Source organism: Paramisgurnus dabryanus, chromosome 11 (genome assembly GCF_030506205.2).
Source record: "Paramisgurnus dabryanus chromosome 11, PD_genome_1.1, whole genome shotgun sequence".
NCBI classification, from domain to species: domain Eukaryota; kingdom Metazoa; phylum Chordata; class Actinopteri; order Cypriniformes; family Cobitidae; genus Paramisgurnus; species Paramisgurnus dabryanus.
Genome location: NC_133347.1, coordinates 3,489,920 through 3,502,247, shown reverse-complemented (window position 1 = coordinate 3,502,247; position 12,328 = coordinate 3,489,920). Strand labels below are relative to the sequence as shown.

Below are 12,328 nucleotides of genomic sequence, written 5' to 3'. Positions count from 1 at the left end.
AGCAGCTGCTAGGGTGTAGCTGTGGTTGCTAAGGTGTCGTGATTGTTTTGCATGTTGCTAAGCAGTTGCTAGGGTGTAGCGGTGGTTGCTATGGTGTCATGAGTGTTTTGAATGTTGCTAAGCAGCTGCTACGGTGTAGTGAGGGTTGCGAAGGTGTCGTGAGTGTTTCGCATGTTGCTAAGCAGTTGCTAGGGTGTAGTGTTGGTTGCTAAGGTGTTGTGAGTGTTTTGAATATTGCTAAGCAGTTGCTAGGGTGTAGTGGTGGTTGCTAAAATGTTTTACTTTGTTTTTGCTAGGTTGCTAGGGTGTTCTGGGTTATTTTTGTGGGTGTTGCTATATAGCTGCTAAGGTGTTTTGTGTGGTTGCTAAGCTGTGCAGAGTGTTTTGCACATTGCTAAGCAGTAACTTGTGTGTAGTGGTGGTTGCTAAAATGTTTTAAGTTGTTTTTTTGCTAGGTTGCACGGGTGTTCTAAATTATTTTTGTGTGAGTTGCTAAGGTGTTTTGTTGTTACTAAAGTTTTTAATTTTTGGGGGCATTTTTTGCCATCCAGTTGTATTTATGTGCAGGTTGCTATACAGTTGTCAGGGTGTCATGTGTTCTGGAAATGTTGCATGTTGCTGTAAAGTCGCTAGGTTGTTGTGGGTGGTTGCTAAGGTGCTTTAAGTTGTTTTTGCATGTTCCTGTGCAGTTTCTAGGGTGTCATTGGTGGTAGCCATGGTGTTCTATGTCAAGTATCTGTGTTATTCATGTGTCAATATCTAAGGGAATATAATGTACATTTATTAATATGATCATTCATAAAGTAAAATTTACATTTTGGCGTTTTATATATTTTTTTGCACAATTAATTTAAGGCCCTATTAACCAAAGATAAATGTCAATATTTTATGTTGAATATTGTAAATTTCCTAGCCTTTGGTATAATATTATTGTGAAGACCATGTTTTTGAGAAGAAAGCTTGATGAGATTTCTTTCTCAAATGTTTGTCTGGGGAGCAGCGGCTCAAAGCCTCTAATTAACTGCTGTGTCTAATTCATCAACTAAACCCTAGCTGGAGGCTTTAACCAGTGATTCATAAATATGCCTATGGCAAGGAGTGTGTGTGGGGTTTAGTCAATTTAAACTTCATTTGAGCTGCTCTCAGGTCATTTAAGGAAAACCAATAGCAACATCACGATGGATTAATTAGGGAAGAAAAGGACAGTGGATCAACTCTCAGAGGAACATCACTGCTCAATGCTTACTAGTTCATAGCTCAGGAAATTTATTGCAATTGGGTTACATTAAACTTTGTCGCAAATGTTTTTCTAAAAATCCATTATTAGGAAAATTGTGGATGTATAGCACAATTATAAAGCTTTTAACATAATTATACTGAGTTTTTATTTGAAAGCTTCGACTTTAGTATGTTCGTTTCAAACGTCTACGTTTGCCATTCAATTAATCTGGCAATAATCTCTAATATTAATCTCTTTCTAGAAACAATTGCGATGTATATAAGACATCTCATTTGTGATTTATTTACTTGTACATTTATTGATATGAGTATTTCACATTTAATCTGATTGGAAATGCTTGAGTTTGAAATCTCTTAATTGCATGACTGCAAGACATTGATGGGATCTCCTCTGGATCTCTAAAAGAGACATGTGATGTCACTGAACATCTTATCTCAGGAGAAACGTTTGACAAATAGACGAATAAATCAAAATCTCCATTACTTCATGTCTCAGAGAAACCATTAAAATATTATCTAAATGTTTGTGTGCATTGCCCACCGATGGACATGATCTCAAACATAAGCTTTGACACATAAATACAGGCATACACAAATACTACATGCATGTCAAAGAAATGAGGTAGCATGGGTAGAGATCAGGGGCGAGCGGGAGCCATTACTGTGATTAAAAGATTGGATTTGGATCATAGAGTCTCAATAGACTGGCAGTTAATATTATTATTATTACAAAGTCCTGATGTGCATGAACGAGTGCAGGATGTAAAATACGTCTGTCAGGTCTGTCTGAACCTGTGTCCTGTCCAGCTGGAGAATCAAACTGTTCCCCCAATGGGGGTCGAAGTAATTTACACTATTAATTCTGGGAATACAGTTTAGTTAGGGCAGAATCTGACTTGTTGGTTTTTTTAAACACTTTTCTGATAGACGTGAGAATGATTTCTTGAATTGTTTGGAGACAGGGTGTCAAGGGTATTAAAGTATACACTAATATTCAAAAGTTTTGAAACACTAATTATTTATATTTTTCTACATGTTGACATAAAGCAGACACAACAAAACTATTAAAACGCAAGTATTATCTGATTCACAATTTTACATTTTCTTTGGTGTGTAAGTGTGTATTAGTACATGTTAACAATATGCAAAAGGTACAAACCCCAAAGTAACGATGACGCGAGTTATCGTCTCCAACGTAAATCTCTTTTCTTGGACTACAACAAACACACAAGCTGTGTCCCAATTCAAAGGCTGCGACCTTCTAAGGACGTATTTTAAGACCGATTGCGTCACAGCAGCACGACTTGAGGCCAGTAAGGCCGTCCCATTTCAAAGGATGCTTAGAATGAAGCCTCAAAATGCGTCCTCATTTCTCCGCGATGTTAAGGATAGAACGAATGGATCCTTAACAGCCGAGGATATCCCAAGAGTCATTGCGCGTCTGCAACGGCTGCATATAATGGGTGGATATTCTAAAATAAACAATTAAAACCTTTATTAAATAAAAGTGTATTTATCAGAAAACATTTTTTCTTGTCACTTTTTTAGTATTATAAGTTATGTTTTGTGTTAATAATATTCTTTTTATGTTGCGTATATTTATGAGGTTGATTAATTTGGTAAACTGTTGAATAGTTTAATATACATCAACGTGCCATATTTCTAAAATCAGGGGCGTCAGTTTGTGTTGAAAAGTGGTGGGGACAAAAGATCAGATAAAAAACACTACAGCAGGACTGGAAATATATTGAATAACGGCGCATCAACATGGGCATAGCGTAGGCCAGTCAACAATACTCAGCATAAAACCCTCAACAATGTCGACTGCACATGTAACTGCAACACCAGCTTAACTGAACAGTGCCAAAGCACCATACTGTAGAAAACAGCAGCACATTAAGTCAATGATAACAATGAAATTCATTACATATGTAAAAGAAAACACACCATAAGCACACAACGCAACATACACTCGTACACGGCAAAAAATGATTTTCAAGAAAAAAAATTCTTAGTATTTTTTTCTTGTTTTCAGTAGAAATATAAAAAAATTCTTAAATTAAGATGATTTTTCTTGATGAGAAATATTACCTAAGAGAATAAGTCTAGTTTTTAGACCAAAAATATCAAATATAAGTGATTTTGTGCATTAAACAAACAAAAAATCTGCCAATGGGGTAAGCAAAAAATCTTGAATTGTTATGTTTGTTTTATGCTCAAAATCACTTAAATTGGATATTTTTGGTCTAAAAACTAAAATTAATTTATCTTAATTTAAGAATTTTTAGATATTAACAAAATACTAAGAATTTTTTTCTTGAAAATCTGTACACTGCAAAGAAATTACTTTCTTACTAATTATTATTGTCTTGTTTTCAGTAGAAATATCTAAAAATTCTTAAATCAAGATGCAAAATGACGTAAGAAAATAAGTCTAGTTTAAACAAGCTAAATTATCTGCCAATGGAGTGTGAAATTTTTGCTTATATTAAGTGTTTAAAAAAAAAGAAATCTTATCACCCCATTGGCAGATATTTTTGCTTGTTTTAATCACAAATACACTTAAATTGTCTAAAAACTATTCTTAGGTCATTTTACTCATCAAGAAAAAGCATCTTGATTTAAGAATTTTTAGATATTTCTACTGAAAACAAGACAAAAATACTAAGTTAGAAAGTCATTTTTGCAGTGTAAGTCGCACAGGTATTGCTTGATTTTCAGAACATTTTAACCAAATGCTTTCAAAAAGTGGTGGGGACAAAATCAGCCATTTCAAAAAGTGGTGGGGACATGTCCCCAGCGTCCCCAGTGTAAATGACACCTATGTCTAAAATAAATTAATAATTTTTCTGATTTATTTTAATAAGTCAGAAACGTGCAGGTGGGCGCGTGCAGCAGGTGACGCTAATTATGGATCCTCCGAAGGTTAGACCGTCTCATTTCAGTTCTCTTCGCGAACTTCTGAGGCTTCCACCTTGAAAGACCGAGTGCTCATCTTTTAAGGTCGAATGCTCATAAGGTTGCAGCCCTTGAAATGGGACACAGCTACAGACTGTAGGCAACAGTTTACTTCCTGGGCCGGTTGAGGTGGCCAAGACGGGCCGGTCATTATCATAACTCCGCCCGCTTCTGACACACAACCTGTAAATTAACTCCTGTTTGCGTTGCATTGTGCGCATATCTTTCAAACATGGTAAGGAGCCTCACATTTCTGTCTGACGTCAGAGGTGTTCAGGCCAATAAGAACGTGCAGATTTGCTGGCCAATAGGATGACACATTTTCAGATCGATGAGCTTTGTATAAAATCAAAGTGTTTGAGGAAGACAGGGATATCTGGAGCTACAAAAATATACGGTATGTGGAAAATAATGTGTTTTTTTAACCATAAACCACTCAAACACATTGTATTATACCAAATACACAAAATAATGTTGTTTTTAGCAACGAAGTAGGTGCACTTTAACTCTTTCACCGCCATTGACGAGATATCTCGTCAATTAAGAGAAAACGCTTCCCCGCCAATGACGAGATATTCCCTCTTTCCGCAATACCGCTATTATCTACCAGGTGGCACCCTTCCGCAACTTTTTAAAACCGGAAGTATTGCCCTATGGCAAGCTGCTGCATGTCCGTGTCTGTTTTAAAGATCGCTCTGAATGGGATCTCTATGAAAAGTCTGTCACAAAAATGGAATTATCTCTGCTTTTTGCTCAAAATGTGGTGTTTTTGCAGAAACCTACCCATATTCAAAAGCTGATTACAAAAGAACTACTGAAGGTAGGATGAAACGGTTTTTTTATGTTTGAAAGCAGAGGGTCTGTTCTTTCATTTGGTATATTGTATGTTTATATATTTAAAGAAGAACATTTTCTGGAAGGCATTAAACTTTGGTGAAAATCATGAAAAACGCTGGCGCTGGCTGGCAACTTTTTTTAAAAACGCTGGCGGTGAAAGAGTTAAATGGCACAAATGCAACTATGGGAATTATGTTATGAAGAAAGCAGCCAATGTCAATCAAATTTATTTTTAGTGCTGGGCAAAGATTAATCGCGATTAATCGCATACAAAATAAAAGTGATTTTTTTTGCATAATATATGTGTGTGTGCTGTGTGTAATTATTATGTATATTTAACCAAACACACATACATATATTCATTTCCGAAATGTTATATATATATATATATATATATATATATATATATATATATATATATATATATATATATATATATATATAATTTTTTATTAAATACATGAATGTATTTGTATTTATATATATACATAATAATTACACAGAGCACACACTCATATATTATGCAAAAAATCACTTTTATTTTGTATGCAATTAATCACGATTAATCTTTGCCCAGCACTAATTATTTTATGTTAGTTTACATCTATATTTAACTCTTTCCTCACCAATGACGAGTTTTTGCGGCAATTCGTATTTCCACTATTATCCACCAGGTGGTGGACTTACCCAACTTATAAAACCCGGAAGCAACCCCACACGTCAAACAGTTCAAACTCCGTGTATGTTTTGATTATCGCTCTGAATCGGATTTCTATCAGAAGTCTTTCACAAAAATGCAAATATCTCAGCTTTTTGCTAAACATTTGGTATTTTTGAGGAAACCTATCCATATTTGAAAGGGCAAAACAAATAAAGTTAGGATGAAACGTTTTTTTTTTTAAAGAAGAGGGTCTGTTTTTTATGTGATATATTGTATGTTTATATATTTAAAAAATAACATTTTCTGGAATTCATCTCTAGACACCATTTGCCTAAAATTAGCAGAATTGTGACCCTGCCTGACCTAAAGTCAATCTTTTATGATTTACATAAAATACATTTTTTCTACATAACCTCATCCTATATAATGTAAACATTCTTTGAAAATATAACCTTGATTTCTTTAATATTGACTGAGAAAAGACTCAAATGAATGTAAATTATTATTATTTGGTCCATTTCAAAAATTACTTGAAAATATGTTGGCAACTTGCCATTTCTCTGGGTCACTTATCTAACGCACTTTCTTCAGGTCATTAGTGGAGGTCTTCATCACCCAATTTGTTCAGAATTGAGAAACGTTAAGTTAAAGTCTCATTTGTAAGGGTTGACAGAAATATGGGGATAAATGAGTGGTTTGGCTGAGAAACTCCCATCATGTTCCCTGCTGTATCTCTCCTCCTGTGCTTGACTTAATTTGACTAAAACCCCTTTAATCCTCACAGATAATCTGTCAAATGGTTTGTTCATTCATCCATCTACCTGTTGTCAGTCTGTGCCCACATGCCAAGACCTCGCACAGCTTCTGTGCATTAAATATTGGTGCTTCAGTTTATTGCTGATATATAAATCTAGGTTTATCAGTCATTGGGTGAAGCATATATGACGGCAATCGTCCAATTGTAAAGAAGCCGAATGATGTAATAGTTGCAAAGACAATTTACTACTTCTGTATTTATTCTGTCCAAGGTTGAGTTCATAAAAGTATAAACTACTACCATAAGTTGTATGGTTAAACAGAATGGTCTTTGCAGGTGAAGCAGGTTGACTAAAGATTTCTTAATTCTAGTTCATGTTTACCGGCATCTGAAACACAATGCATTTGACATTGCCCAAATATTTTCTTGTTCCCTTTTAGATCCCTCAGATAAGTTATGCCTCCACAGCTCCAGAGTTAAGCGACAACAACCGCTACGACTTCTTCTCACGAGTCGTACCGCCGGACTCATACCAGGCCCAAGCTATGGTGGACATCGTGAAGGCGTTGGGCTGGAATTACGTATCGACATTGGCATCGGAGGGAAATTATGGTGAAAGCGGAGTGGATGCCTTCGTTCAGATCTCTCGCGAGGCAGGTACAGTAACCATACAGTCAGCAAGCTTTGAATTCTGATGTGCTCCAGATGCGAAGCGTGCTGGTGAAAAATTAAGCGTCACAGCATACAGTTTGCTAATGATATAGATCCAAATTAGACGTTTCATTAATAAACTATCTCTCAAAAAGTTGGGGAGAAGAGCGAGACTAGGACAGCTGCATGCATTTATACCCATCTGCTGCCAGAAATTCATGCCGGTCATTAATATAAATAGAAAGTAAGTCACATCGGGAGAGAGAAAAATTTCAGAATCAATGTCTGTCTCTGTGTCTGACAAAGGAGGTCTGTGCATCGCCCAATCTTTGAAGATCCCGAGAGAGCCCAAACCAGGAGAGTTTGACAAGATCATTAAGAGATTAATGGAGACCCCCAACGCCCGAGGGGTCATCATTTTTGCCCATGAGGATGACATCAAGTAAGTCAATAGCCTAATGTATGTTTGGTCGCTAATAGGAAGGGTCTGGATAAATACAATTTACGTTTTATCAGCAACATCTGTGGCATGTAATGTGTTTACAAGGGAAGTCTAGCAGGTGAATCTAAAGCACTGTGATATATATGTTTAAAAATATCTATATCAATACTATTACCACGTGTGTTGGCACAATAATGGTGTGAAATAATATATGTGCATAAAAGGGAAAACAGTCAGTGTTTAATGCATTAGCAATACATTAGAGCAGGGTTTCCCCAACTAGGGTTCTTGCAGGGGGGTTGTGAGTTGATAAAAAGTTTAGCAATTACAATTAAATCCTCAAATGTAAATAAATAATTTTAAAATAAAAAAGTCTAAATAAAACACTTACTAGCAAAGCTAAATATTATATTTGTTTTATCTGAATGTCATGTGACCATTACCAGTGTTCGAATTATGTCAAAGATTATGGGGGTTTCCTAGCTAAGCCCCCCCCCCCCTTCGTCATTATAAGGTCGCCTTGATTTCACAAAGTAAGATGTGATCCTGGATCAACGTTTTAATCAAAGAAACCCCAAATTACCCTTAAAGGGACACCGCACTTTAAAATAAAAATTTTATTTTTATTTTTACCGTTTTGGAATCCATTCAGCTGATCTCCGGGTCTGGTGTTACCACTTTTAGCATAGCTTAGCATAATTAATTGAATGTGATTAGACCATTAGCATCACGCTCAAAAATAACCAAAGAGTTTTGATGTTTTTCCTATTTAAAACTTGACTCTTCTGTAGTTACATCGTGTACTAAGACTGACAGAAAATTAAAAGTTGCGATTTTCTAGGCCGATATGGCTAGGAACTATACTCTCATTCTGGCGTAATAATCAAGGACTTTGCACGATTACAAATTTATAAAATATAACATCAAGGTTCCAATGTAATAGTATGTAAACTGAAAAAGTGAGGTAAAGATTATGACATTCTACAATCAAGTCAGGCAGCCCAGGTGGGGATAGTTCGGTCAAAAACGATATTAAACCCATGATTTACTCACCCCAAGCTGTCCGAGTTGCATATGTCCATCGTTTTTCAGACAAACACATTTTCGGATATTTTAGAAAATATTTTAGATCTTTCAGTTGATTAAATGTAATGTTACGGGGTCCACCCATAGTCCACGACCATCAAGTCCAAAAAAAGTGCGTCCATCCTTCATAAATTAAATCCAAACGATATGATAAACAAAGGTCTTCTGAGGGTAATCCACACGGTGTTGTTGTAGAAATATCCATATTTAAAATTTTATTAACGTAATTAACTACCTTCCGGTAGCGATCGCTTTCTGCAATAAAGACTACTGCTCGAGGAAATCCAAGTCTCCTGGTCTTCGCTAAAAAGGTTTACAACAACTTTGCTGCCGTAACATGGCTGCAGCCGGCGTAATTATATTACGCAGGACCCAAAAATAATCCCCTTGGTAAATTTCAATAGTAGATTATCGGGCACTGCGTAATATCATTGCATATTTTCAAAAAAAAGTGGTGTGTCCCTTTAACTCAAACCTTAACCATTTTACCCCTCAAATTAGCGTGAAATAATAGTTTGAGAAGAATTTTTTAAAAGCCCCTAAACCTAAAGATTGCCAAAGATAACAGCTAAAGATAATAGCTAAAGATAATAACTAAAGATAATAACTAAAGATTCTTTGGGTTAAAATAATCTATACACAGAGACATTAGCTGCGTCTGAAACCGTTCACTCATTCACTATTCCCTATATAGCAAATGACAATTGAGTCCACTATATGGGGAGGAAGGGAACTAAAATGAGTGAGCGATTTCGGACACTGACGTAAATACCATGCGTCGGAGAGCTGTCGCGGAGATTAGTCATAAACCCTTACACCCGTTTGGCTTTATTGATTGTACTGTGAAACTGTAAAGTTTACTTTGTTTGTCACATCATTGGTCATGTTTATTATATTAGTTATGAATAAAGAAAACAAAACAACTGCTTGTCATATTTATTTACTGTTGCGTATGTATGAATTAATAAAAATATTACTGATATTTAAGATATCGCAATTATTTTGAATTTGTTTATTTCAAAAAAGTATAAAATAACTGACAACAAGAATTAAAAAATTGTTTATAAACGTAAATCTTTGGTGTTTAGTGTCAGTATCCTTTTTAGCCGATTCCACTTATGCATTCGTCTCCTGTTGCATCATGGGAAATATGAGTGAGCGAGTGTACATCGAATGTACCCTCAAAATCAGAGTGCATTGTGGGTAAAAAGTAGTGAACGAATGTAGGGAATGAAGTTGTTCACTCAGGTTTTGGACACCACTACAAAATTGGCGACACCCGATATAGTGCACTATATAGTGGATAGGGAGCGGTTTCGGACACAGCTATTGACTCGTCGGTCAATTCCTTCAGAAAACAGCGTGAGGTGCAATTGAGAGTTTACATTTATTTCAGACAGAAATGTTTTGGATAAGTTTATTGCAAAATTGGGACAAATAATGGACAGTGTCGCTTTGTGGGAGCGCAGCACGAGAATTTTAATTCATGTAGTATTTTAATTTTAGTAAAAACCACACTGTAAAAAATCCAATTAATGAAATGTTGGAAGGGCAAAAATATATAAGTTAAACCAATTTTCTTGTTTGGGCTTAGTTGAGTAGACATATTATTTTAAGTCTAGATAAATCTGTGTTTAAAACATTAAGTGAATGGTTATTTCCAAATTCAGTCAACATTCAGAATGGCTATGTTGACTGAACTAATTAAGACAAATCTGGTCAATATGTGGACTTATGACAGCTATGTTTCCTGACAACAAAATGCTTACAATATTACTGTTATTTGGTAACAAAATGTAATTTTAAGAGTTGTTCAGGCGTGAATGTATGTGCTTTAAGTTTAAATATGCGGTCGGTTAATATAGATAGCGTCTATTTAAAAATGTGCTCGGACACTTTCGGACGGAGAAGAGCTCCAGATGAGCTCCAGAAAATCACAGACACTTAAGCGCTCACACCCCGCCCAGCGCAGCCTCGCCTCGGCAAGCCCATCAGAAACCGACTGCTGGCTCTATATCTCTGTGGCGTTTAAACATGCGATTTAATTCATTTTAATTTCTTATACTTAATAATAAAAGGTTTACCAGTATGTTTTAAATCATATTTTAGGATTGCACTTAAATGATATCGCTGTTGAATGATATTTCATATCTTTCACATTTGTTATAACTGGGCTGCGTACTGCCTGCGATTTTGAACTTCAGAGCTGAAGGTGCGAGTGGAGAAATAGTCCCAATATCATAACAATCTTAAAACTTCTAAATATACCCGTGTGCCGTGTGCGTGCGTGTGTGCGCGCGCGCGCGCTCGCGCGTGTGCATGTATGTATGTATGTATGTATGTATGCGCGTGCGTCTGTGTATTTTGAATTTAAAATGTTTTAACTCGGAAGGATCTGGATCACAGGTCATTTCATCTGAGATCAATCCGCACGCAACAGCTGGAATCACTCACTGATTCACACAAGGGAGGACACAAGTCAGCCGTTTCCTCAAGTTCACGTCAGGTAAGTGTTTGTAATTAAATGTTAATTTTAGAATATATTAATTGGCAAAGACGCAAATACTCGACGTTTTTGTAATTATATTTTTGTAAAGATACATTAGAAGTGTGTTATGTTACGTGACCGAAGTAAAGTGGAGCTATTTTAGTTAAGATAAAAAGCCTGGATATAGGGTTGGTTTACCGGACAAAGTTTAGAACTCGGTCTTTATTATAATTGGGACATTTTTACAAACAAACCTTATATAATATAATACTGGCGTGCATTTTGAGACAAAACAATAGCACTCATATGTTTAGAGATGTCAGTAAGTTATTTTAGTCAGTGAAAAGCCCTGTCCGAGAAAACCGCCCAATAGTGTTTACAGTAATTATGTGTGATGTCTGAGGGAAATTTGGCCTAACATTAACGTTATTTAGGGAATAAAGTCTTTCACCGTCAAAATTTATTATATTAAACATGTTATTTATGTATGTGTGTGTGTTTATATTCCTCTGTTTATCAAACCAGAGCGGAGATTATGTGAGGGGCAGACCAGAAGGATACATATAGCGAGACAGTCTCCGCTTGGACTGGCTGAGGAAAGTCTCCTAAATGGCCCTGGAGATGTTCTGACTGACTTTGGAGGCTTTTTGGACTGTTTTATGCCCTCTATTTAAAGAAGACTTAATTCTGTATGTTCAGTCTGTATGATAAGTGAATAAAAAGCTTTTGTTTTTATGTGACTGAAGTTAATTATTTTGTTTACAACACCAGCATAAATTATTTGATAAATAATTTTAAAATGTTATTAAAAAAATCCCAAATAATAAATATTAATTGAAGTAACACATAAAACATTGAGTGTATACTTAAATTTTAATTGACAGAGTCTTTGCTGTAATTTTTTAAAGATTCAACTGATTAAAACATTTTAGTTGAATGAACTATAAAGCTAATTGAGCCAACATACTTTTTTATATTTGAGTCAAATTTGGGCCAACTAAAAAACATCAATCCAGGTAACACTTTGGAGACAGAAATTGAGTGAACGTAAAATTTCTGTGGAACTAGTTACTAAAAAATAATTCATTGAGCCAACAATTTATTTTTTACAGTGGGGACTCCCTAATTTATATTTTTGTGCTTTATAGGGGGTCCTTCAATGCTTATAGGAGGTCTGGGACCACCCAGCCCCCCTCAATTCGAACACCG

At 35.6% G+C, this 12,328-nt stretch overlaps 1 protein-coding gene and 1 long non-coding RNA gene across 2 annotated transcripts in view; both read left to right on the top strand.

Moving 5' to 3' along the window:
* The window catches only part of grm6a (glutamate receptor, metabotropic 6a), a 70,549-nt gene that overhangs the window by 32,818 nt on the left and 25,403 nt on the right, over nt 1-12,328 (top strand). The window contains exons 3-4 of the mRNA XM_065248140.2: nt 6,893-7,109; nt 7,410-7,545. Coding sequence (XP_065104212.1) covers nt 6,893-7,109; nt 7,410-7,545 — 353 coding nt within the window. The remainder of the gene's footprint in view (nt 1-6,892; nt 7,110-7,409; nt 7,546-12,328) is intronic.
* Nucleotides 10,990-11,859, top strand: LOC141282972 (uncharacterized). The gene is made up of 2 exons (XR_012337903.1): nt 10,990-11,137; nt 11,645-11,859. It is a non-coding gene; the product is annotated as an uncharacterized lncRNA (long non-coding RNA).